The sequence below is a fragment of the Prionailurus viverrinus genome, chromosome B3, assembly GCF_022837055.1.
Source record: "Prionailurus viverrinus isolate Anna chromosome B3, UM_Priviv_1.0, whole genome shotgun sequence".
Taxonomy (NCBI): Eukaryota; Metazoa; Chordata; class Mammalia; order Carnivora; family Felidae; genus Prionailurus; species Prionailurus viverrinus.
Window position 1 is genome coordinate 15,664,927 of NC_062566.1, and position 27,722 is coordinate 15,692,648.

Sequence of the window (27,722 nt, forward strand, 5' to 3'; positions counted from 1 at the left end):
TTTAACGTTCTGTGAAGAAGGTGTTCATAGCACACAAAGTAAACTGTCAGATAGGTCTTGTGAAATGCTGCATAAAAGCTATAACTTGAGCCCAGGTCATTGGACTTAGCATGTAATGCTTTTTCCATTTATATGTCAAATTAATTTTAAATTTAAAAAATGTGTATGGAATGTAATTTCTGAAATTCAGAACTCCTATAATTCTGTCACATAAGCTACCTATACATGCAATAAATAAAAAGAAGTAAGTTTGGTAAGGAAGCAGCCCAAGTTTGGGTCTTGTTGTTTTTTGGTGTTTTTGTTTGTTTTTTGGTGTTTTTTTAAGAGTAGAACATAGGTGGCGAGGTCAGTTTTGTGGAGAAAATAACAGTTTTGGAGAAGAGCAGTTGGAGGTGTCCTGTAAGAAGCTGGGAGTAAGAAAATAGAATAGGAATTAGAAATGGAAGCTACAGATTGAGAATCAGAATTGTTAGAGAGTGTGAGAATAAATGGGGACACATACACACACAATTTGAGTAGCCAGGGGACTGTTTAAGGACACAAAGATAAAAAGGAACCAACCTAACAGTCAAGATAATTTAAGCAACATTCTGAGAACTACCAAGATAGGTAGAAAAACTGCTTTAAGGGTCTTTTTGATCTCTCTTTTTTAAAGCTTAATTAATTTATTTATTTATTGAGATTGAGAAAGAGATAGAGAACATGAGCAGCGGGGGAGGGAGAGAGGGAGAGAGACAGAATCCCAAGCAGGCTCCATGCTGTCAGTGTGGAGCCCTGACATGGGTATTGATCTCATGAATGGTGAGATCATGACCTGAGCTGAAATCAAGAATCAGACACTTAACTAGCTGAGCCATCCAGGCACCCCAGCACTAACTAATTTTGAACAGGCCTTTAAAACCTCATAGAATCAAAGTGTATCAGAGTTAATAGAATCCTAATCTCTTTTAAGTGAGGGAACTCAAGTCCACAGAGGTCCTACATAAAGTCATAATCTGAAAGTAGTAGAGGCACACATAGGACCCCCGACCTTCTGCCTTCATTTGTAAAAAGGAAGTTGAATCAAATGATTGCTGAGAATCTATTTGGTTTTAAAATTCTGTGATCCCAATGTCCATTGGGAAAACAATTAGAATAGGTTTCATAGAATTTTTTTTGTTATTAAATTTATTTTTGAAAGACCGAGTGGGGGAGGGGCAGAGAGAGGAAGGCACAGAATCCAAAGCAGGCTCTAGGCTCTGAGCTGTTAGTGCAGGGCTTGATGCGGGACTTGAACTCATGAACTTTGAGATCATGACCTGAGCTGAAGTTGGATGCTTAACCAGCTGAGCCACCCAGGTGTCCCAGGTGTCATAGAATGTTGAGGATTGATTGAAAGAACAAGTGGAGAAGAGTTAAACTGTAATTGGCAAAAAAAGTTAGGAAAGTTTAAGTTAGCTGATTGTAAAAATGTGGCATGGAAAACCAGGAGAAAAAATAGACAGTAACAAGGGAAATCTGTAACTAGAAAATTGGGCATCTTTAAAGAGAACAGAGAAGAAGGGCGCCTGGGTGGCTCAGTCAGTTAAGCATCCAATTTCAGCTCGAGTCATGATCTCATGGCTCATGAGTGAGTTTAAGCCCCGTATCAGGCTCTGTGCTGACAGCTCAGAGTCTGGAACCTGTTTCACATTGTGTCTCCCTCTCTCTCTGCCACTACCCCATTCTTGCTGTGGCTCTCTCTCCCTCAAGAATAAATAAACATTAAAAAAATTTTTTTAAAGAGAACAGAGAAGAATGTTTGGAAAAGAGATTATCCAGATGTTTCTGCAGCTAAGTCAACTTTTAGGAACTACTCCTCCCCTCACCTCCCTTTTTTTTAAGGAATCAAAAAATGCTTTAATACACATGACTGGGCAAACCTTTTCTGTAAAGGGTCAGATAGTAAATTATTTCAGCGTTGTGGGCCATAGATAGGATCCCTGTTGCAACTACTCAAGGCAAAAGCAGTCATAATGATATATAAAGGAATGGGCATAGTTAATGTTCAGTAAAACTGGACAAGAAACTGAACAGATTTCAGGCCTCTTATCATAAATTCAGTTTCCCTACCAGGCAAAGATAGAAACATTTAAGCTATTGCTGCTCATGGGTGCTTATGGTCTCAAAAGGATAAAATATGGTGAAAGTACAATTCTTTGATTCTCTTCCATCCAAAAGCTGTAACTGTATATTTGTGTGCACAAATACGTGAGATTGTATGTATTCTCTTTAATCCCTTCCCTCACCACCATAATAAAAAAACATTATCTGGACATTTCTCATATAAGCGTGTAAAAGTCAGCTATCTTTGGGCACACCTACAAAGTGTTTATTGTAAAAATACAAGAGAAAAAAATGGACCAATTTGCATTTCTTTTGAAAATCCCTTGGGAAGGCAACCATGTTAGTCATTTAGTAAGTCCAGTACAGAGCATATGATTGTGAAGAATAATAATCATTCTGCCACTGGCAATTTTGATTAGTGAACACAATGCTAAAAATTTTTACACATGCTATCCTTATTCTTCTCCCCATTTAAAAAAAAGATTTTTACTATATGTAGCTCATATAGCTATTACATACTTTAATCCTTTCACCCCTTAATCCTCATTTAATCTTAGAAGTAAGGATATATTTAATGCTTGTCACCAGTGCTCTCTGTGTGTCTCTTATTTTGATTGTCAGAAAGTGATTTTCTATTAGATTCTTAAGGAAGATCATGAAAACGGTATTCTTTGTTTTTGCATGTTTATTAGCTCATGTGTGCCTTTTATCCATTCCATTCTGTCCATTCTAGTGGATGTAAAATCCTTGGCTTACTGTTTCCTTTGAGTATTTTATTTTATTAAAAAAAATTTTTTTGACTGTTTATTCATTTTTGAGAGACAGAGACAGAGCACAAGAGGAGGAGGAACAGAGAGAGAGGGAGACAGAATCCAAAGCAGGTTCCAGGCTCTGAGCTGTCAGCACAGCCTGACGCAGGGCTCGAACTCACAAACAGTGAGATCATGACCTGAGCTGAAGTCTGACGTTTAACTGACTGAGCCACCCAGGCACCCCATGTTTCCTTTGAGTATTTTAACTGTGTTATCTTTGGCATAACATTTTGCTATCCAAGTGTGATGATAATCTAAGTTTCTTTATAAATTAGGAGCTTTTTTGCCTAGGTGTCAGAGAGTCTTTTTCCTTAAAATATAATCATTTTATTTGGGTAGATCTTTGGTGTTAGTCTTTCTGAATTGATACTCTCAGATAACTCTCATATCTACAGCAGTATGCATCCTTTGAGTATGTAGTTTAATTAAAAAAATAATAGTATTGGTTAAGTTGTTTTTGTTTTTGTTTTTTACCAGTTTTATTGTTCTTTTCCCTTATTTTGGTTTAGTTTTTTAGGGACTCCCGCTGTACATATGTTGTATCTCTATTGCCTATCTTGCAATACTACTTTCTTTCAGAATTTAAAAAAAAACTTTATGCATCATTTCTTTTTTGGTTTTAAAAAGATTTCTGTTTTTGCTTTCTTTTTCTCTTACAGTATTTATTTGGTCTTGTGTTCCTATCAAAAATGACTTTCAAATTTATAAATTAGCTCTTGAATTCTGTCAACTCATTTTTGAGTTTTTCTAATTCTTATTTATGTTCTTTCATGCCTTACCTATTTTCCTTATGCCTTTTAGTTTTTTAATAGTAACAGTTTTGGTCGTTTTTTCCTCTTTTTTTGAACACTCATTCTGGCATGCTTCCCTTTTCTGTAGGGATATTATTCTGCTACTCACTATATTTATAGTAATTTTGTAAGGGATTTGATCCTGTTAACTTTTTTTTTGCTCATTTTATATAAAATTAGTTCTTTTGAGTTCTTTAGAAATTGGCTGTTTTCCTGTGTGTGTTTGTACACGTACTTGCATGTATGTCGGCCAAAAAACCTTACTGCTGCTTTCTGACATTTCCTAGCTATTTGCCTTTTGCACACTTTTATCTGGACCTTCTCTTTTGTCTCTGTTATTCCTGTCCCGCCCAACTTTGATTACACTGCCAAAAGTTTCTCCACAGTGTTGGGCCCTGTCCAGAAAGGCCTGATAGGTCAGTGTTGAGAATTCTTAGGGGTCACACTGCTCCAGTTGATTCAGGCTCTGTTGCCTGATTCCTTGCTCTCACCCACTATTAGAGCAGGGGAAATCCCTCCCAGTTTCCACTGCTGTTCTCAAATTGTTCTGCCATTCTTTCCAGTGAAGAATACCTATCAGTTATTTGGGGGTTCTTTAGGTCTTAGGTATGTCAGACACTGTATGGCTTTCCTTCCACGTAGGTATTGGGAACACACAAGTCTCATAGCTGGTTGCTCAGCCCTGACTGCTTGTGTTTTATACCTGAAGAGCATTTATTGGTTACCTGGATTTGTTGTAAATGTCTGTGGTTTTTTTGTTTGTTTGTTTATTTATCATGCAGTTGCCCTGCTTGTTTTTATTTGAGAATTCAGGAAGGTTCAGAATCCATGATACTATGGCTGTTTATTCTAGAAATCTGAGCTGCTAATGCTCAAATTAGTGCTAGTTTAAAAAAAGACAGCTTTCTATAAAGGGGAATTTAATTAAAATTAAATTGAATAATTAATCATATACTTGTTTTAGTTTGTTATTGTTTTTTTGTAATTTTTTTTAATGTTGATTTATTTTTGAGAGAGACAGAGAACGAACAGGGGAGGGGCAGAGAGAGAGGGAGACACAGAATCCGAACCAGGCTCCAGGCTCTGAGCTGTCAGCACAGAGCCCAACACAGGGCTTAAACTCACCTGAGCTGAAGTCAGACGCTTAACCAGCTGAGTCCCTAGTTTGTTATTGTTGACAAATCACTTTGTGTTAGGCCCTTGCAGGGTTGTTCTTAGCTGGAATATGTAGATGAGTATGTGAATCCCTCCCAGGCTGGGCCTTGATACCCCAGGCTTTTTACAGTGCCATTTGTTAAGTAGAAGTGTATATCTCTTCTACTAGTGGAAAAGTGGTTTGGTTTTACGAATGGGATGACACCAAACTTGGATTTTAATGAACTGAAACTTGCAAGACTGATGAGATGCTAAAGGAATCCTAGGTGTAGAGAGGAGATACAAAATAGAGTTTGCTAATGTATGGCATGCTTAAGCAGGTATTCGTGGTTCTGTGTGTTTAGAGCAAAGACTAGGGTGCTGGGAAGCAAGTTGGAGTTGTATTTCACAATGCTTCATACTAAAGAATTTGAACCTATGGCCAATGGAATGACAGGATTAGATTGTTTTACAATGGTAACTCTTCATGGATGTCTGGGTGGTTCCATTGGTTAAGCGTCCACCTCTTGATTTTGGCTCAGGTCATGGTCTCACGGTTTGTAGAATTGAGCCCTACGTTGGGCTCTATGCTATCTGTACAGAGACTGCTTGACATTCATTCTCTCTCTCTCTCTCTCTCTCTCTCTCTCTCTCTCTCTCCTCCTTCTTCTCCTCCCCCTCCTCATGCTGACATGCATTCTCTCTTTCTCTCTCTCAAAATAAATAAACTTTAAAAAAATGATAACCCTTCAAACATGAGGGGAAGGTAAATTGTAAGTAGGTGGAGGTAAGAAACCTATTGGGAAGGTCAAATAAGACAATGGTGAAGGTAGAGGGAAGGGGAAGTGTGGAATAGTTGAAACCTTTGAATTTTTTTTCTTAATTTATTTATTTTGAGAGAGAGGGAGAATGCACATGCCCGAGCAGGGGAGGGGCAGAGAGAGGGTCCCAAGAAGGTTCCATGCTGTCATCACAGAGCCTGATGTGGGGATCCATCTCATGAACTGTGAGATCAGGACCTGAACCAAAATCAGAAGTCGGACACTTAACCAACCAAGCCACCCAGGTACCTCAGAGAGCTTTGAAGGTTCTTGATTAACAACCTGGTCTGAAGTTCACAAACCATTTAAGGCTGGGGGCTCAGCCCTGGTTGTCCATTAGAATCACTTTTTAAAAAATGCTTGCCAGCTCCCCTCTTCCGGTTTTATTTAATTGATATGAGGTGGGGGGTTGTACATCAGCAAGCACTTTGAAACTGTTCTCAAATGATTCTCATCCCCAGCCAGATTTGGGGATCACAGACATCTGGGTAATCATTAAATGAACTGTAGCAAGCACTAATCCAGGAATTCCCTGCCTTACTAAGTGCTGGAGCTGCACAGAAGCAGTGGTGCAGGCCAGGTTTTCGACCGTGGTTCACTGCAGCCAAAAACTACACTTAGACTGGCTCACAAGTAAAACCTTAAGGAAAATATCTTCTCATCTCTTTCTCATCGAAAGTTCCTGATATTTTCAGCATTTCTTTATAATTTTTTTGTGTTACTTTTAAATTTTTAAATGAAAGAATTACCAAGCAAGATGTAAATGAACAATATAAAAGTACATAGAATAAAAGATTAGTCTAGGGGCGCCTGGGTGGCTCAGTCGGTTGAGCGACTGACTTTGGCTCGGGTCATGATCTCACGGTTTGTGAGTTCGAGCCCGGCATCAGGCTCTGTGCTGACAGCTCGGAGCCTAGAGCCTGCTTTGGATTCTGTGTCTCCCTCTCTCTCTCTCTCTGCCCCTCCCCCACTCATGCTGTGTCTCTGTCTCAGAAATAAACATTAAAAAAAAAAAAAAAAAAAGATTAGTCTGAGCCTCTTCCAAGGAGAAACAAAAAAAAAGCAGAAGAATAATTTGCTTTAAGTATTTTTCAAATGACTAAGGCATCCTGTTATAAAATCATGATGGGTGAAATATCCATTGAAAGTGTAAAACTGGCCAATGGATATTCATGTAACAGTACAAAATATTTATTGGTATTCAGATTGTGCATTGCGACTGTTAAGAAACTGATACCAAGTTTTGGTTTAAGATCAAACAATATCCATAATTACCTAAAAGGGCTACTAAAATAACTCTTCCTTTTTTAAATTACATATGTATATGAAACTGGATTTCTTCATGTAATTTACTAAAAAGCAACATGTTACAATTGAATGCATTTTCTTTCATTTTTTTAAATTTCTTATTAGTGAATGTTGGATTTTGTCAAAGTCCTTTTCAGGATCTTTGGATATAATCATAAAAATTTTTTCCATTGAAATTTAATAATAGGATATATGATACCAGCGAATTTCCTTATATATCAATCTTGCATTCCTATAATAAATCCCTTTGTCATGGAGTATTTATATGCCCCTTGTTTGCTCTTTTTTGGCTTAATACTTTTTGTATAGATAGATATACATAAATCATGATGGGCTTTAGTATTTGTAGTGGGGCTCTGTCTTTATGGACAGTCACTATCAGAGTTAGGTACCAGTATTCTAGTTGCTTTTTAAAAAGAGTTTAGAAGCTTTCCTTCATTTTCAGTGCTCTGGACGAGTTATATGGAGCTTTGAGGCTATGAATTCTATGAAATCATCCTATGAATTCTCTTATGAATTCTTCCATGAAGTTGGTGGAATTCTCCTATGAAATCATCTTGTTCCTGGTGCTTTTTTTGTGGGATAATTCCCTCATAATGTTCTCTATTTCTTCTCCAGAAATTACATTGTTTAAATTGCATTTTTAATTTCTGATGGAGTCATTTCAATAATTGTGTATTTCCCTAGGGAATTGTCTGGTTCCTGTAGGTTTTCAGATGTATTTGAATTTGTTCTGTAAAGTAGTTTCTTATATTTCTAATGCTGTGCTAACAGGTGTTTCATGCTAATCATTTATTTTTGAAATTTTAGGCCTGTTTCTGGCTGTTTTGAAATTTGGATATTGTCTGTCTTCAAGTTATAATAAGGGAATGGTTTTGTGTAGTGATTTGTTCTTATATTATTTTGGGAAGATATATAAGGAGACAGATTCAGACAGATGCCATTGTTTTTGGCTAGCTAGATGTTTTCCTGTTTGTTTGGTTTTTTTTTCAGCATTAACCATTTTTTGCATTAGCTTTATTGCAATATAATTTGCATACCATCCAACTCACCCTTTAAAGCATACAATTTGATGGTTCTTAGTATATTCACAGAGTTGTATGACCATCACCAGTCATTCCTTCAGTATTTTCATTATCCTAAAAAAGAAATACTGTACCATAAGCTATTACTGCCCAGTCTCTCCATCCTTTCCCGTCCCTTGTTTTAGACAACACCACGTACAGATTTGAATTTGTCTTTTCTGAACATTTCTTGTGAATGGAATTATACTGTATATGGTCTTTTGTGATTGGCTTCTCTCACAGCATGTGCTACTACTTCATTTCCTTTTACTGCAAATACTATTCCATTGTATGGATGTACACATTTTTATTTATCCATTTGGATAAATAAACATTATCCATGTTGATGGATATTTGGGTTGTTTTTCCCTTTTTGGCTATTATAAATGATGAGGCTATGAACATTTGGGTTTAAGTCTTTGTATGGGCATATGTTTTCATTTGGGGGGGGTATATACCTACAAGTGGAATTACTGGTGTTTATTCTTTTTTAAGGAGTTTTTCTTTTTTCGTTCTTGTTACTTCAGTAGGCTTTGGGGTAGGAAGGGGGGGAGGTCATGACATATGCCTCGTCTGTGGTGGATATAGTCTCCTCTCTTGTGGACTAGATAGCCTATCTCCTCAGGTGGTTTAGATTGTAGTACATAGTGTAATACAGTGTTATATGAAAACATACTCCTCTGCTTTAGCGATTCTGGAACCCTAGGAAAATATTTGATGTTTCTTTAGACAACTCTGAATACTTCATTTAATTTCAAGGGAATGGTGTGGATTTCTGTAAGATTAGTTAATTTTTTAATAACTTGGAAATATTTTGAATTTCTTTTTTGTATTGGTATGGCTTTAGTCATTGTGACTAAGATTTTCAGTTCATTTAGAAGTATGTCATGTGTTATTTCCTTTAATTAAAAACATATTTTAAAAGGTTTGATATGGTTCTACTTTGTTATATGCAATGTGCATGTAAGACATGATTATAATGTACTACTTCCTAAAGATGTTTTTAGCATAATTGAGGGAAGGTGAAATAACATATTTGATTTTCACAGGTGTTAATTTATTATACAAAATGGCATCAGATGTTTATACTAATTGTTTATTCTATAAGTTAGTTGCCAGTGTTTGTGATGGTTACACTAGTATACTGCCAATACCTTCAGGAACCCTTTTGATAATCAAAAATAAATTCCAGGATTTCAGTGTTGAGAATTTTTAAATGTATTTTAGTACTTAAAAAGCACTCATGTAATTGTCAGTTTTTAATATTCTTTTATGTCCAGCATTTATTAGAACATGCATTCCCATACCAGGATAGATCATTCTGATATGAATCTACCCAAGTGTTTGGATCATAGGTGTAAGGTGTAATAAGATTGTAATTTTTAGGGGCGCCTGGGTGGCTCAGTCGGTTGAGCGTCCGACTTCGGCTCAGGTCACGATCTCGCGGTCCGTGAGTTCGAGCCCCGAGTCGGGCTCTGGGCTGATGGCTCAGAGCCTGGAGCCTGCTTCTGATTCTGTGTCTCCCTCTCTCTCTGCCCCTCCCCCATTCATGCTCTGTCTCTCTCTGTCTCAAAAATAAATAAATGTTAAAAAAAAAAATTTAAAAAAAAAAGATTGTAATTTTTATATCTAAACTTTTTTAGATTATAGAGTGTGATAGAATGAATAGTTATTTTTCGTACTGGCATTGTTTTCCTATAATTATTACCTTAGGCTCCTGGATTTGGATTTGGAATTGCAATATCTGGTGGAAGAGATAATCCTCATTTTCAGAGTGGGGAAACGTCAATAGTAATCTCAGATGTTCTGAAAGGGGGACCTGCTGAAGGACAGCTACAGTAAGTGCATTTGCTCTTTTGGGTGCCTATGTTACAAGCACCGTTCCTACCCTTGGTCACTGGCACATAGCGCTAGTGCATTCTTTAATATATATTGCCATTTATGTCTATCATAAACGGAAAGCTAGTCACTGTAAAAATAAAAATGGTGAAAAAAAAACCTGCTACGCAGTTTGGCGTGGAATTTAGCCTTCAGGAACCTCTTACCCTTAATCTTGTCCTTTTTTTCAGTTAAGATAAGCAAGAGAAAGAGAGGCAAAAGATTACCAGCTAGCAAAAAGTGAGCATATAATCAGGATTGAAAGAAAATTGGATTGAGAAGGACTTTATTTTTTAAAAGGGAGTAACTTTTCCAGCTATGCCCTGTAATTGTACTACCAAAAATCATTTTTGTATTGTGGTACCTGTTTACTCTTATGTAAAAACAAAAGATTTAAAAAACATTAATGACCTGTGATTAGTGACTTCCTAAATGTTGTAGGAGATGGGAAAGTAAATCATTTGACATTATTGTAACATTATCTGAAAGTATCCACAAAATTGTGGAACTATCCATCTTGAAAGTATATTCATAAACCTGTCTGTATGTTTTTTTCTAATATGTAATTTTGGTGGCCTTTTTTTCCTTAGGGAAAATGACCGAGTTGCAATGGTTAATGGAGTTTCAATGGATAATGTTGAACATGCTTTTGCTGTTCAGCAACTAAGAAAAAGTGGGAAGAATGCAAAAATTGTAAGTATCTTTTACCTTTACTTTAGTAAGAGTATCAATTTTATCATTGAAATGTTTCTGGTGTTTGAATTCCTCTTTCCCCTTTAAGAAAACGAAAACTGGATCAGTACTTATAAAGTTAGCTTACAAAAGTGTTTCTTCTAATACTGGTGGTATGTTTTATCACAGAAAATATATTTTCTCAAAGTTTAGATACTAGGATTTTTTTTCGATTGAAAAAGAAAGGCAGTGATTGAAAGGTGAAAGGTCACCTCTTTATGGCTTAATGTTCCCTTCTCTTTTAAGTTCTAAAGTTAGACTGAATCTTGGCATATAGTCTGTTTGAAATATTTAGCCCTGTTTTCTGTTACAGGATTTGTTTAATGGGCAAGTTTTACATTGTCCCTTGAACACATACATCATCAACCACTTTCCTTGTTACTGTGATACAGTTTGAGGAGAGAGAAAGTGGTAAGATTTTCTTTGTAGAGTTGTTGAGGGTGCATTTTAATGTTACTGTTTTAGTATATAGCTAGAATCTTTCTTCTATTTCATTATTTCTCTAAGTCCACTTTTTTTTTTTTTTTTTAGGTTCAGTTAACTCTTGATAACTGGTCTCAAATCACAGTTAAAACTAAGCAGATGTGGCACAGCATAGATTTAATGTAACAGTTCTGTTTAAAATCATATCCATGTTTAGGAACACAGTAGCTACTTTACCCACTTTGCTCCTTCCCCCATTCTGCCCATCTAGCCTCTGAAAGGACTTATTAAGGCACTGCTTTAAGCCCTTAGTTCAGGTATAAAGAACAGGAGGAGGAGGCTGGGTAGGCAGCTAGATGGATTGTCCTGCCTTGTCTGTTGAGAACTTTGCTACTTCCCAGCAGACACTCAGAACCACAGTGGACCCAACAGAAGGGAGAGGGCTGGAAGTGAGGGGAAGGCCTGCCCTGTTTTGACTTTGGGGATTGGGTGAGAGCTAGGAGGTGTATTCCCTGAGACTGTGCACTTCACAGTTGCTAAGCCCTCTTCCATCGTCTAGGCTGCTGTGCCATATGGTTTATTTCTGCACCAGTATCTTTGCTGATGAGGTGAGAGTTTTCTCAGATTGCAGTAGACCCACTATTTAGTTACTGCATTCCAAATGACAGACATCTTCTTTTGGGTATATATTTTCACAACTTCATTGTAGTCATATTTTTACACTTATAGTGTTATTTTTAAATCACAGTTCATGTACTTACTGGCTAGCGTGTGGTAGAGTTTTTAAAGTTTTTATAACATGAGATTGTAATATTTATAGAAGCAAATTGCTAATTTTTATAAATTGAGTAAGTTTTAGCATTCTTGCCTTAGCTGCTGATGTTGAACATTGTTACTATTTTTCAGTATTTTTCAACTGCATATTCAAAGGTGAGCACCTTAGGTAAATTGGGTGTTTTCTTCCTGTATCTGAGTTGTGAGCTTCACCTGTAACCTCAACGTTTTAAGCTCTGTTCCTCTGAAATGTTGAGCTGTTTTGTTCACCATGCAAAATATTCAATATACATATTCCACATTGATAATGCATCCAAGAAAGTTGTATTTCTGCACTATAGACTTCTCCCCATAGAAATCATTTTATGAGAAGTAGGTCCAAAACCTGTAGTGTATTTGAAATAGGAAAAGGATTTGGGGCAGCTCAAGGATGGATTTTGCTCTGATTGTACTTAGCTACATGACTTGGAGAGGCAGAATAAAACCCCAGTGTCTTACAATGTGGTCTTTCATTGTGAGGTGTCTTTCTAAACTCTTAACGCATCCCCAGCCAGAACCAGAACCTCAAGGTCATTATATACATTGTTTTTGCTTTGTTTAATTTTGCTTTTTTCATTTCTGAATAATCAGCTCCTCTTCCTTCCTCCCCAATCTACCGATCTGTTTTCCTCCCTGTATTCTTACATTAAGGTGGTTGGTTGTTTATGTGATTTTCTTTCCATTAACCAAGAGCTCCCTGGGTATTAAATAAACTGTTTCTTTTCTGTTAAACTAAAATGTTAGAAGTCCTTTGATAATATAACTATCATAAATAGGTTTAGTTTAGTTTAACAATAAGTGAAGTTAGAAGTAGTTTATGACACAGTGAGCGTGTATAATTTTTACTAAAATTCTGAACATCTTTAAAAAGCATTATGAAGTGTATGAGCAGAAACACCTCCTAGAGATAATGTCTGTGAGCACTTCAGTGTATCTCCATGTGGTTATGTAGCATTTCACTGTGTGTACGTGCTTACCTAACCCATTCATTGGTGGGCATTTCAGTGTCCAGTTTCCACAAGTATTAAAAAAAAAATACTGTGTTGAACATCATTGTGTTTCTGCCTACTTGTTCAGTTACTTTTTAGGAATAACTTCTTGGGAGTGGCTTCTCAGTCAGAGGGCATGAATGATATACGCATCATCAGCCCTTCAGAAAGATGATAGGGCATTGAGAGTCCAATTTCAGCAACACTTTTTAAATATTTGCCAAACAGACTGACGTAGTATTTCAAATGAACTATTTTACAGTACAAATGAGTTTGGTCATGTTGTAGTGTACATACTGCCCATTTATGTTTCTTCTTTGCTTATTCCTTAGCATTTATATGGTGATGATTGTTGTACTAGGGTGTGGTATATATTAGGATTATTAGCCTTTTGTTATATATACTGCATATATTGTGTACCCATTTGTTTTTTTTGAGTGTAGGTTGTTATGGTGATTGTTTTGGAGGGATTTGTTTTTATATCACTTTGTTTCAACATTGAAATGTTTTCATTTTTATGTTGTCATGTCTGTCAGATGTTCACTTGGTTGGTTCTGCCTTTGGTGTCAGGCTTATAAAAGTGTATAACCTATATTTTATGCTAGTACTTGTATAGAATTCATTGCTTTATTTTACATTTGAATCTTTATGTCAGCTAAACTGTCTTGAAGTAGGCATTTCCCCCTAAGTTTGTTTCAGAGTTTTCAGTGTTAAAATCAAGGATAGTTGCCAAACCTTCTAAATCTCTTCTTGTAAGTTTACAACCATTAATGATAATATAAACGGAGAATTGTAACAGGATTGGATATTTTTCAATAAGTTAAGCACTTACTGGTTGCAAATATTTCATTATATGTACAGTTAAATGCATGGCAAGGACCTTCTCTAAACAACTCGAATCTTAATAGGATAGACGGGTACCCACAATCATAACCATAATGCACATCTGAGAATGAGAGGCGTTACAGGTACAGTAAATTTCCAGAGAAGTGGTAGGCACTCTCTTGGGGGAAGACATGGAAAGCTCAGAGTGTTCATCTGGTTACTTTGTTTTTGTTTGTACATAACTAGGGAGGAATTGAAGATATAAAGTAATACAGCAAAAGTATTGCTTCTAAAACAGTATGTTGAAGATTGAAATAGAGGTGAGACTAAAATGCAGAGAGTCGGGTAGGAATGTTTATAGTAACTGTTACTTGCTAAGGGCCTGAGCTGTGGAAGGACAGACAGCCTTCTCTACATTCACAACAGGGCATTGGCTGTCTGACCTTGCCACATATAGGCATCTTGCTGCTGCTTCAGCTTCAGTGTTGTTTCCTCAGAAGGGCCATCTCTGATGACTCTTGGTGGTAGTAGGCAGTAACAAGCACTATTAAGGATACAGCAGCCCTTTGAAGAAAGGGAGGAGATAAGAAAACTTGGAAATGAATAGCAAGACAGAGGAATAGAAGATTAATTAGCAGATTAGTAGTAGAGGACAAATTTGAGGGAGAGATTAAAGTTGTAAGTACCCTGAGGGGGTGTTGTTGATGAGGACAGTCTTGGAGGTGGGTAGGGATAAGAATAAGAACTCATTTGGGAGAATTTCGTTTGTACAGAAAGAGGTTCGACTTGGTCTTTGGACTCTGAAGGAAGGAAGACTAAACAAATAAGGTATTGAAAACCATCTGGAATATAGGGGATGTGAAGTGGCACTGAGCTGTGTAGGTCAGGCTGAGTGATTGGGATCTTGAAGAATAGTTTTGGAATACCTGTGTTAGCAAATTCCATAGAGAGGCAAGAGGTGGAGGAAAGGATTACTGACAAGCAAATGAATTCTGTAAAGTAAAATGAATTTATGGAGGACCTAATCAGCAAAGTTTGGAAATGCAGCCATCTGAAGGTAAAGATAATACAGGACTGAAGTTTGTCATGGCAGGTGATTGAGAGGTCACAAGAAAGTTATTTAAATATCACAGCATGACGTCTCACACAAACTTGGGAGCAGCACAAGTGAAACCAGGAAAGAATTGGTGGACTGAGAGAACAGAAAATGGCGGAATCATAAAAAAGATGGGCATAGAAAAGTTTCAGTAGATCAAGGAGTGTTCCCCAAAAAGATCTTGCAGATCTCTGATGAGATTGAGGCTGTACCAGAATGAGACAGTCAAGTGCAGTCCAGGGATTAAGAGGCCACACAATCAGAAGGTAATGCTTATAGATCTTGAACTTGCAGAAAGTAAAGGAAATAAATGGCCAGGGAAAATTGAACCACATAGCAGTCATTGAGGAAAGAAAGCCAGAAGAAGGGATTTATACCAACAATAGAAATTAGAGAGATACAGAAACTGAACAGTTTATATTGGTAAAGTATTAGCTCCAACTTAAGAAGTTGAATGTTAATGTGGAGGAGGTACAGTAAATTTATCCATTAAGAGTTTTAGTAGGATAGTTGTGGGCCTTGATACTGATGGATTCTGAAAATTTCAAGGAGTCAAGTTGGGCTTACAAGTTTGCGATGGTCTTGGTAGCAACTAACGATGTATTTGATGGTATTAGAGTACACTGCCCCATCCTTTATCCAAATCACTAACAATTACTAGTTTCTCTTCAAGCTTGTGATTATTACACCTAAACAATCTTTCTAAATTAAGTAACTAAGGACTTTATTAGGCTCACTATTCCAAATTTGGTTCTTAAACAGATGTGTTTGTCAAGAGAGCAGAAAACGTAACCATTATGGAAATGTATTCTCTAGTAATTTCTTACAATTTTTTGTGTATTTTGTCTCTCTGATTCATAATTTATTTGACATAGGACCAGAAAAACATAATTTTCCTTTCTCTTAAGAACTAAAAGTGTGTGTAGAAATCAATCAGCTTTTTTTGTAATCTTTATTTGTAGACCATTAGGAGGAAGAAGAAAGTTCAGATACCAGTTAGTCGTCCTGATCCTGAACCTGTATCTGAAAAAGAAGATGATAGTTATGATGAGGAGGTCCATGATCCAAGAAGCAGCCGTGGAGGTCTGGTCAGTAGAAGGAGTGAGAAGAGTTGGGCAAGGGATAGAAGTGCAAGCAGAGAGAGGAGTTTGTCCCCACGGTCTGATAGGCGATCTGTGGCTTCCAGTCAGCCTGCCAAACCCACCAAAGTCACATTGGTGAAATCCCGGAAAAATGAAGGTATTCTCTACCAACTTGTTTATCATTTTCACATGAAAATGCTAACACTAATTTTGATGAGTGAAATTGCTGCCCTTTCCTATCCTCGTTTTTGTTGTCTTTTGTTATCTTCATTGTTGTGTCCTGTTGCCATAAGTCCTATCCCGTTATAGCAGGCTTCAGGGATCATCTACTTTTCTCTTCATGAATTAATTTGGTGCCGCAGATCATACTTCAAATAAATTGTCCAGTAGTTGGGATTTTGAATTTCTTATTGTGGTTAGAATAGCCAAATACAAATTATGCTAACAAATGTCACACCAGTACCAAGCTGAATTTCAGTGTTTTACTTAGCTGTTGGGATCAGTAGTAGCATAACCATTGGAAGAAATCTTGGGGCTTTTTGGGAAGGGGGGCAGACTTCTTTTTAAATGAAGAGATTAAGGGGAAGGAACCCCTGATAGGGCATTTCTCTATAATGCAGGACTTCTTTAAACTGAAGCTAGCCGCTTCTCCTTACTTAATCAAATTTGATAAGAATGAATGCGATTGTGACCTCGTCCTGTGGACATGTCTCTCAAATGCAGGCAAGCATCTGTGACTGATCATTTTGGTGAAAAGGTGTTCTACTAAGAATATCATGTAGGCTTGCTTTGATCTGCTATACCAGCACCTGACAGACCTTTTTTCTAGTTCTTGCTCCCCACCCCACTCTGTGGTGGACATCTCAAACTGTCTACCCTTGCTGTTTCTACTTCATTTTGCCACTCATTCGTCAACACTCTCTGACCTGGTATCTGTTACACCTTGCTCCCAAAGCTGTTAAAACTAAATAAACCCAGTAGAAATTTTCAGTCTTTATTTTACTTGCCTTTTCAGTACCATTTTCCATAGTGTTAACCACTTCCTATATTTTGAAATAACGTCTTCTCTTGGCTTCAGTAATACTGTGTTCTTTTGGATCTCTCACCCCCTTACGTATCCTTTGCAGGCTCCTTCTCATCCTACCCTTTAATCTTCCATAGATTTCTACTCTAGAATCTCTTTTTTCCCCTCAACATAACCTCTTTAGGCAATTGCATCTGCTCATTGTCTCAGTTAGCTGCTGCTGATGGCAAAACTTATTTCTCCAGCCCAAGTCTGTGTAGTTGTGCGTGCCAGCTGTTAGGCATATTGACTTCAGTATTTCACGTAGCTCCCTCAGACTTAACACACCTCAAGCAAAACTCCTACCTTCCTCATAAAATTTTTGTGTTTTCTTATGAAGTTGCTCATTAGATATATTCTCATCTACCCAGTTTCTCATGCCAGTTATGGAAAACATTGTACTTATCCTTGACATCTCTTTTTTCCTCACTTCCCAGTACCCAGTTAATATATCGTAACTTCCTCAATACCATTCTTAAATAACCTCCCACTTCTGCCTTTCTCCACTATCACCACCACCTCCCTCATCCATGCTACTGTAATCTTTTTTTCTTTCAGCTTTATTGAGGTGTAATTTACATTATATATAAATACATAAAGTTATATATATTTAAGGTATATAACATGATTTGATACATGTATACATTATAAAATGATCACAGTCAAGTTTATGACATCGGGCATTTACGTGCATTGACATGTATTTACTTAGTTACCTCAGAGTTACTTTTTTTTTTTTTTTTTTGGTGCGGTGAATAACTATCCTCTCTTAAGTGGACATAATGAGTCTCAGAAACTAGTCTCTGGATCCCTTCCAGTCAATTCTGCAGACACCTTCATAGAGTTAAAGGATCTTCTGTGACATTTGTTATTCTTTCGCATCTCTCTTAGTTACTCCTCAGTCCTAGCTACCCTAACAGTTATGACTGTTCCTTCATACCTTTTGGGACATTTGTTTGTAACCATTCTGTCTCTACCACCTCCCACCCCGCATACACATTCACAGGTGTACCCTAATCCTTCTGGTTTAGTAGTATTTCTGCTTTAGTATTTCTTCCTCTCTGGCTCTGTACTGGACACTGAATCCTATATTGCCTTTGTATGAACTCTTCCTCACACTTACATTTGCCCCTACTGACTGTTGCCAGAGTGTAGGGCCTCTGTCTCATTCGCTGCTTTTTAGCCATAGTGCCTGGTGTATAGTTAATATTTACCCAAGGAAACACTTGGAGTTGATGAATATGTGAGGATTACTTTGAAGCAATCTCTGTATTGATTATTTATAACTTTTTAATCTTGAATAAGGACATTTTTGTCATTTGTACTATATTCTTCTGTGATATAACAACCATTTCTCAAGCACATATATTTGACTGCCTAGATCCCCTGAAAAGTCATTTTCTCTTTTCACCCTGATTCTTTTCCTGTTTGAGCACTCTGTGTGTATTTGCCTTAAGTTAAGCTGCAATTTAGGGTTTTTTGTTTTTGTCCCCCCTGCCCCCACCTTTTTTTTAATGCAGTAAGATGCAGAGTCCTTTCCTCTCTCCTGACAGAGCCAGGAGTGTTCCTTTTCCTATTGATGTGCTCTTGTCATTGTTCTGGTTTACAAACACACAGAATTCTGCGGTTTTGCAGGTCCCTGGACAGTTTTCTAGACTCTCCTGGTACTTTCCTCAATTTTGACCATTTCCTCATCCACAGATAAAATTAATGTTGCCTCACATTTGGATACCTGGTTGGTTGTTAAAAGGAAAGGACTGGCCTTTTTAACTCCTGCCTGTATCTGCACAGCTAGTTGAAGCCTTTGTTCGCACCAACACAGAATGTATATAGTAATGTTCTGCATGTCTCTCTCCATGGTTAGAGGTGTGTAGAATCAGAAAAACTTTTGCTCTGGGAAATTGGGGAAAACAAAACAGTGTATGCTTAGTAATACAAGTCGTCATTAAAATTGTCAACCTTTCCAGAGTTTTTCCAACCTCAAGCAGTTCACTTTTTAGAAGTGTATTCATTAAACCTTCTGAGAAGCTAGTTTAATACAACATAGGAAGAAATGGTCTTCTCTTCAGGCTTGGGTTTTTTTTTTTTTCTTCCTTTCCCCTTTCTGAGTAAAAATTGGAATAAGTATGTCAGTCTTCTGCTTGGATCATAGACTTTCTTTACTTTCACATTGGCAGTGCACACTTTTTGATGATTAGAGGAAATGACATCTTTGCAGGGTGACCAAGAATAATTTCTTGCTGTTGATCGTACTTAAAAACTCAGTGTGGTGATGATTATTATACTTTTAAAGTGTGTGGTTTACGCTAAAGACATTTAAATATGTTATTTCAGAATATGGTCTTCGATTGGCCAGTCATATATTTGTGAAGGAAATTTCACAAGATAGTTTGGCAGCAAGAGATGGCAATATTCAAGAAGGCGATGTTGTATTAAAGGTATAGTCATATTCTTACATTTTAATGAACTGAAGTAGAAAACAAATTCTAGTGTAACCATATAGTTTCTGTTCATGTTTGAAGCAATTTTGCCAAAATTAAAAATCAATGTTTGGGGCACTGGATAGTTTGTCATTTTTAATGGACAAAAATGGATTGTCCGTTATTGTGTGTCAACACTGATATTTTTCTTTAGGCATGGAGTCATTCTGAGCAAATTAATCATTACAAATGAATATCCTTCACTGCTAGGAACTACTTTGTAGGTAGATATGTCTAGTCTTACACAATAAGTGGTTTTGATAACTACTCTATTATTAAAATGTTTGTTTTGGGGGCGCCTGGGTGGCGCAGTCGGTTAAGCGTCCGACTTCAGCCAGGTCACGATCTCGCGGTCCATGAGTTCGAGCCCCGCGTCGGGCTCTGGGCTGATGGCTCGGAGCCTGGATCCTGTTTCCGATTCTGTGTCTCCCTCTCTCTCTGCCCCTCCCCCGTTCATGCTCTGTCTCTCTCTGTCCCAAAATAAATAAAAAACGTTGAAAAAAAAATTTAAAAAAAAATGTTTGTTTTGTTTGTTTGCTTGTAAGTAATAGAAAGTGACAGGCTTTTGGGGATTGGCTCAGAGATACTAATTCGGGTTTTCTGACATAGCAACAGTGTAGTAAAGATTTTATTTCAGGAAAGAGGAGTACTTTGATATTATGAAAGGACTAATTTTGGTTCTTACAGCAAGCCAAGGAGTAATTTAAATATTCCTGTTTCATAATATTAAGTTAACATTTGTATTTTTATCATTTACTTTCAACTTAGAGGTTTTTTTTTTCTGTTGCAGATAAATGGTACCGTGACAGAAAATATGTCACTGACAGATGCAAAGACATTGATAGAAAGGTCTAAAGGCAAGTTAAAAATGGTAGTTCAGAGAGATGAACGAGCTACCCTGTTGAATGTCCCTGATCTTTCTGACAGTATCCATTCTGCTAATGCCTCTGAGAGAGATGGTGAGTATAGTTCTGTTTGGAGAATCCCTTTAAGTAACCTGTTAAAGTAGTAGGAAGATTTGATATGTTTGAATGAAATAATTTTCTACAAGCCAGACACCTTCAGAACCTAAGAATTACAAATATATATACTGGGAGTGGAGGGCTTAATTTTAATTACACTTTTCCTAGTTTTATTGAGAAATGTGGAAGTTTAAGGTACACAGCATGATGGTTTGATTTACATCTGTTGTGAAATGATCACCACAATATGTTTAGTTAACATCTTTTATCTTCTCCTGTAGATAAAAGAAAAAAAAAAAGATTTTTCCATGTGATGAGAACTCTTAGGATCTAGTCTCTTAACTTCATATATCCTATAGCAGTGTTAGCTATTATCATCTATTGTACATTTCTTCCCTGGTGCTCATTTATTTTATAACTGAAAGTCTGGACCTTCCTCCAGTTTCCTTTTGCCCCTCCCCCCACCCTCTCTGGTAACCACAAATCTGATTTCTTTTTCTGTGAGTTTGGTGGTTGTGTGGGTTTGTATTTTTGCTTTTTGTGGGTTGTTTTCTGTTTTTTTTTGTCTTTCTCTGACTTATTTACCATATGCCTTCGAGGTCCACATCCATGTTTTCACTATCCTTTTTGTTTTGTAGGCAGCTCACCATTATTAATCAGTGGTTGATGAAGTTAATGCTTAAATCAACCATTTTATATGAAATTATATTTAGTAGCTTATATTAATTATCATTGGAGTATCTTACATTTTACATTATTTTACTATGATCATTTCATGGGAAAATAAAAAGCACCCTTTTACTTAACAGACATTTCAGAAATTCAGTCACTGGCATCAGATCATTCTGGTCGATCACATGACAGACCTCCCCGCCACAGCCGGTCACGATCACCTGACCAACGGTCAGAGCCTTCTGATCATTCCAGACACTCTCCACAGCAGCCCAGCAGTGGCAGGTAATCACACTCTGTTGTTAAAATAGTTACGTGTGCTTGATACATGTTTCTGGTATTGCTTACAAATAAAACTAGAAGATAGATTTTCTTTTATTAAGATTAGGTTGGAAGTTTTTGGTTTTTTTTTTTTAATTAATTTAGGGATTACCTAGAAAAACATAGGTCAGTTAATCTTCCTAAAGGGTGAAGTGGTAAATATTTTAAGTATGTAAGCCATATAATTTCTTATCACTACTCTGTAGCACAGAAGTGTAACTGTAGATAATATGTAAATGAACAGACAGGGTAGTGTTCCAATAAAACTTGATGAAAAACACTTGGCCATACAGCTGCAGTTTGCTGATCCCTACTGCATAAGAAGATGCTAGCCAGCTAAAAGAATATACTGCTTGGGAAAGTTAAACATATTAGCAGCCCTTTCCTAGACACTTTAACCCGGACTTTGTTTTCCCTCTTAAAAAAACAGTCTGGTATTTATGCCAAAGAGTCTGGTATGTTAGTAGTATGTGACTTACCTGAGTTTACATGGTCTTTGGGGTTGCATATACAGTTGAGAATCTGAAAATTATGACCCTTATTTCTAGAATAGTACACATGTACACATAAACATTTGGCATTTTACATAAAATTTGTGGATATTCCCAGGGCTCTGTAGGCCACCAACTGATTTATGGTTCTGTAATAATCCATATGAAGATCTTCTGGAGGCACTTGAAAATTTGAGCTGAACATTTTAGGGTTAGAGATTAATTTGGGACTTACTTGCATGGCGGTGTTAGCTCAAGCCATAGAAGTCATTAAAGTTACTAAGAAAAACAATGTGGAGGGAAAGCCAAGATATTAGACTGGAGGCAGTATATTCTTTGAGGAAGGTGAGGAGGCAAGGAAGAAGTAACCAGAGAAAGGAGGAGTGTGTAGCCAGAAGAAAACTTTTTTGAAGATCTTTAAAAACCATAATGATCATTATTTTTCACTGCTGGTTTTAGAGATTTATGAAGCGAATTCTCTTTAAATTTCAAATTTTAGTTTTATAAATTATATTAACTCTGATCTTTATTTTAAGGTTGTAATAATTATTTATTTACTTACTTATTTTAATGTTTATTTTTGAGAGAGAGAGACACAGAGCACAAGCATGGGAGAGGCAGAGAGAGAGGGAGACACAAAACCTGAAGCAGGCTCCAGGGTCTGAGCTGTCAGCACAGAGCCCGACGCGCGGCTCGAACCCACGAACTGTGAGCTCATGACCTGAGTCGAAGTTGGATGCTTAACCAACTGAGCCACCCAGGCGCCCATAATGATTTTTTTAAAAAATATTATAGTACATTATATGCCATCCTGGCTTATCTTATAACTGATACAACTGATTGTTATTTTTAACTGCTTCAAGTTAATATATTAGTTCTAAAACTCTTCTTGACATAGCATAGATGTTACCTGGGAAAGGATCGCTGCAACCACACACACACACACTGTGATATAAATCACACCCTTGGATGATTCATGGGAGTAGCTATAATTTTAACACATTTCTCTCACCTAGAAACCATGCTGGTGTCAAGAAATTTGGATATGATTTTCCTTAAAAAAAAAAAAGAATCATCTACATTTTGGCTGTTAGTTTTTTTTGTGAGCAAATTCTAAATCTTAAAAAGTTTTTTTGATGCTGACTTTTTTTCATTTAGATTTCCTAAACACTTGGCATTCGTAACTTAAAAGTTAAAGAGGTTTGTTTTGTTTTGTTTTTTTAAACATTTTAATATAAAATTACGTTGAGGTGTTTTAATTGGGAACCTCAGGTATCCTTATGGGTCACACGAGTTATATGAGATCTTTTAAAAATACAGAATCCTAGGCTCTGTTCTCAGGTGGAGGTGGAGAATACAGTTTGTTTGTTTGTTTGTTTTTAGGTTTCTGATATCATCCTCTACTGTGCACTACCAAATTTGGGAACTTCTGGTTAGGACATGTGGTACATACTAAAGAAAAGATAGTACTTCACATACAGAAGGCCAGAAGTCTTCAGATTATTTCCAAATTCTTGTGCTAAGAATTTAATTTCTGAAAATTCAGTGACCTTCACACATTCAAGATGTACAATAGTACCAGTTGCTTAAAGATTTCATTTTTTCTCCTAAAGTTCATGTTAAAATACAAATAACTGTGGAGTTGTGGAGGATTATCCTGTGTTTTGAGAAACAGTTTAGGTGTTCTTTAAAAGTAAAATTCTAGTAAAAACACCATGGGTTCTGTATTCCATTATTCTCATGACCTACTTGAGTTCTGTGTGATGTTCTTTTCTGAGAGAGCAAACATTGTGGACAGAGCTCTTGAGAAAAGCCCATTAGCTTGTTTCTTCATAAGTAGATGAGCAATGCACCCTTACTGTTATCCAGAACAGGGGTTGGCACACTACAACTTGCAGGCCAAATACAACCTGCTGCTTGATTTTGCAAATAAAGTTTTATTGGAACCAATCCTATAATGGCATAATTGAGAAGTTGCAAGAGAGACTGTATGGCTCACAGAGTCATATAAGGAAAACGTTTGCCAATCCCTGGTCTAGAATGTTAAAATAGGCGTTATTGAACTAAAAAATTATAGAGAGAGAATTACTACAGTGATTTTCTTACATCTTGATGCGTGTTGCCAGGTTTGTTTTATATTTTATTCAGTGATGTTTCAGAGCCCCTTCTGGGCCAAGACTTGTTCTAGGAACTCGGGATACTGAGAGAGCCCAAAACTTGTGCCACTGTTTCATGCTCACAAGGTAGCTCTCACAGAGAAGATTCTTTTCGCTGATCTCACTGTGGTCCCTACATAACTGAGTATTTGACTTGCAGGGTATGTTCTAAGCCTCTCTTTGGTCATATAGTTTACTGTCCCTACTAACATTTAATTACACCAATCCATTTTATGACTTTTCTCCCTAGAGTGACAACATATGTTTACCTTTTTTGTTCTGTTCTATCAGCTTTATAATAAAGGTGACTGTGGTGCTACTGATTATCATAAGCAGGTTCAGTATTGAAAAAATTCTGTAGTAAAAGCTGAGACTAATTAAAATAATGTTGAATTGTGGAACATTTGGATTATAAAGATTATGTTTTATATTAGACTCAGTCATTCCATAAACTAAGTTTATTTAAGGCCTAAGTTGTCTAAAGTTTTTAGGGAATGTATTATAACAAATAGAAAAGGTTTAATTTATATTTAGCATATTCATTTTATAAAAATGGTTGCTTTTGAGGTACTTGCAAGCAGTGTCTTAAAAAGATTGAAACTTTATAAAATTTTCAAATATTCTCTTTATTCATTATTTCTCCTGAGAGAAAATGCTCCCCCTAAATTCTGAAAGTTAGTGGTATCAGTATTGATAATGGGTTATGATATAGTAAATATGTGATAGTAAAATTGAATTTTACAAATGAGAAATTTGTAGACAAATCCAAGTGTTGAGCCCCATTAAGCTGATATATTTGGGATAAAAACCTTTTACCTATACAGTCCACCTTTTCTGTCAGCCTTTGACTATACAGGGTTGAATTGAGCTCATGATCTGTTTCTCCATGAGTGCCAATAAATCCTGATACCTATGCAAATAGGGCATATAATGTATCCGCTTAAATACCTTAGAGAAGTATTGACTTTTAAAGATCTTTTTTTCTTTACATATTTTACATTTTCCATTATCTTCCATAATTATTTGATTCTAGAGGACTGTAAATATTCTTTAATTCTAGAATATATAGTCTCTTTCAGATACTGCTTGGTTCTCTGGAACTTTGCCAGTTGGCTAAAAATTATTGAGACATTTACATGTATCAGTTGTACATTTTCTTTTTTACTATTGTAAAATGTGGAGAAGTGCCCATTTTCTGATTAGCGAATTTCGGATTTTGTTTTCTGATCTTTGGTTTTAGTTCTTTAAAAACGTTTTATTATCTCCAATTTAATAGATGCTTTATTCAGGACAAGATTTACATGTGATAATATTGGCAATTAATTTGGTATAAGTACTGCTTTATTTTTCATTTGAAGTCCTTCATGTTTATTTGTTTGTTTTTGGGTTCTCCTCTGTGAAAGATAGGAAGGGCCAGGTAGAAAGATAATTCTTGAAGTATCTCAATGAAATTAATTGATCACTTCTTTCCCGTGGATTCTATGCCTTCCAGCTGGACTAAGGGAGTTGGTTGTGAGTTGATGCAGCACAGTGAACTTTCTACAATAGAGTGAATGTTGAAAGATCTTTTTTTTTGCCAGTAATTTTGACATTATCCTGCTGATTCTTACCATATTATATATTTATTGATACCATGTATATGTTATCAGTATATGGTTATAAATTTTCCCTCAACAAACTAGGCAAGATCCCTGCTGTCCTAGAGCTTTAGGCTTATATCAGAGTGAAAAAAGCAGATAAGTAAGTTTGAAAAATACATTTCACTTTCCATCAGACTAATGGAAATTATTCCATTAATGGTAAGTACTATAAAGAAAAAATGAGGGTAGTACGATAGTGAAGGCGGAGGGGACAATATTAGATAACATGATCAGAGAAGAAGGCTTCTCTAAAGTGACCTCATCTTGAAATGAGTAAGAAAGAGCCCTCCAGATGAAGATTATTGTAGAATAAGAAATAACGTGCCGTTTCTCAACTTGTTGGAATAACAGCTGGATGCTGGATCACAAGAGTAAAGGAGACAGTGATTGGAGTTCTAAGAAGTATTTTCTTCTGTTTTGGAAAAAATTGTTTCATGAGAGAAAATGTGAAAGTTTTTTAAGAAGTTGTTTATTACTTGAATTGGTTTTGGGTTTTTTTTTGTTTTTTTGTTTTTTTGTTTTTTTGCTGAGATTCTTTGTCTAATGTTTCGAAATGAGTGGAATATTGATGACCCATCCTGAATTTCTGTTACTTAAATAAGAGCCAACTTGTTTTCAGTCCTTGGGAATTTTAGGTTACCAGGTTAAAATTCCAATCTGAGGTTTTGTTTTTGATATGCTTTCTAAGGAGGCCAGGCCAAGGGAAGACCATAGTTGATGCACTTCTCTAGTAATTAACTAGCAACCCAAGTGTAATAATATGTGTGCTCAATGATTGCTGAATAATTTTAACTCCTAAGAGAATATGAATCTAATGGCATAAAAGCAAGCTTAAATATTATACTTTATCCCACAATTTTAAAAGTAAAAGTATGAATTTTGTTCATCAGCTCTTACACAAGTACAATATAAAACATAAAATATGATATTTAAAAATAGACTCTCCACTTGGTAACATATTAAAAATAGTAAATGAATGAAAAATCTTACTTCCAGATAACGATCTTCTCTTGTCCTTGGGAGAGAACCTTAGTAAAAAATGAAGAGAGTGTCGCAACATTGATCCCTTGTTATAAATCAACCAGACATTCCACTCAGTCAGAAGATTGTTTGACTCTAAATATTAATCTAAGTACCTGATAATCATTATACCACCAAAGATGGCCTAACAAAGCTATCCTTAAATTTTAAAAAGCTCTTTCTTAGTCTTTCTCATTATTAAAAATTACACATTTCTGCAAAAATCATACTGTCTGAAATCAGATGCACTAGGTTAGTCATCATCATAATAATGAACATGTAAGATGGGAGAGAAACTCTGTACAAAATGATAAACTTTATAAAAATAAGTATCTGGATTATTACCTAAAAGCCATTTGCCAAAATGAGCAATATAGATACTCAGATTTTCTTCAAAAGCATATACACACACACACATGTATTTCTAGAAAATAGATTATAGTGTGTAAAGAATAAACTTAAGTTGTGGGAAATTAGCTTATAAATATGGCAAAATTGGTATAAAGTAACTATTTCTCGGCATACTACCCTTAATTTCTGTATTCCAGGACCAGCTTAGAGTCTCTTCTCTGCATCTCTCTGCCTTTGTCATCCCTAGAATTCTGTATGTGCCATGCAGAGAGAGATCATTAATTTTTTTTTATTGCTATGAAGGAGGAACTGCAATGTATAAATACCTATTTGTTTCCATATAAAATTTAGAAAATTAACAGTGGTTGCAGCATTCTAAATAGAATGATTTGAGTGTGCCTTTAGTTTTTCTTTCTCAGGTGTCTTCCAACCCTCCATGCTGACCTATTCTGTCAATGGAGAAAAACTGTGGGGTATGGTTAGGTTAGTTTCTTAACATGTCTTTATTGTTAATTATGGCTGAGATAGTCCAGTAGCCTCTAAAGGAATTAGTACCTAGTTTTTGTTTTCATCCTAAGTTCTGAAGGTCTTGCCTCCCTTTATGCAATAAATGAGTTTCTGAAAAGAAAGTATAACTTCATTTTTTAGGATGAGTCATTTAGTATGTAATGGGAATTTGGAATTGGTGTGATAAAAGGATGTTTTACTGGAGT

At 36.2% G+C, this 27,722-nt stretch overlaps 1 protein-coding gene across 7 annotated transcripts in view; it reads left to right on the top strand.

The window, feature by feature from the left end:
* Positions 1-27,722, top strand: part of TJP1 (tight junction protein 1) — a 255,244-nt gene that overhangs the window by 181,893 nt on the left and 45,629 nt on the right. For all 7 annotated transcript variants that reach the window (XM_047862421.1, XM_047862418.1, XM_047862419.1 and 4 more), the window contains 6 exons: positions 9,729-9,853; positions 10,484-10,586; positions 15,734-16,010; positions 19,251-19,354; positions 20,187-20,355; positions 21,168-21,315. In XM_047862421.1, the coding sequence (XP_047718377.1) occupies positions 9,729-9,853; positions 10,484-10,586; positions 15,734-16,010; positions 19,251-19,354; positions 20,187-20,355; positions 21,168-21,315 (926 nt within the window). The remainder of the gene's footprint in view (positions 1-9,728; positions 9,854-10,483; positions 10,587-15,733; positions 16,011-19,250; positions 19,355-20,186; positions 20,356-21,167; positions 21,316-27,722) is intronic.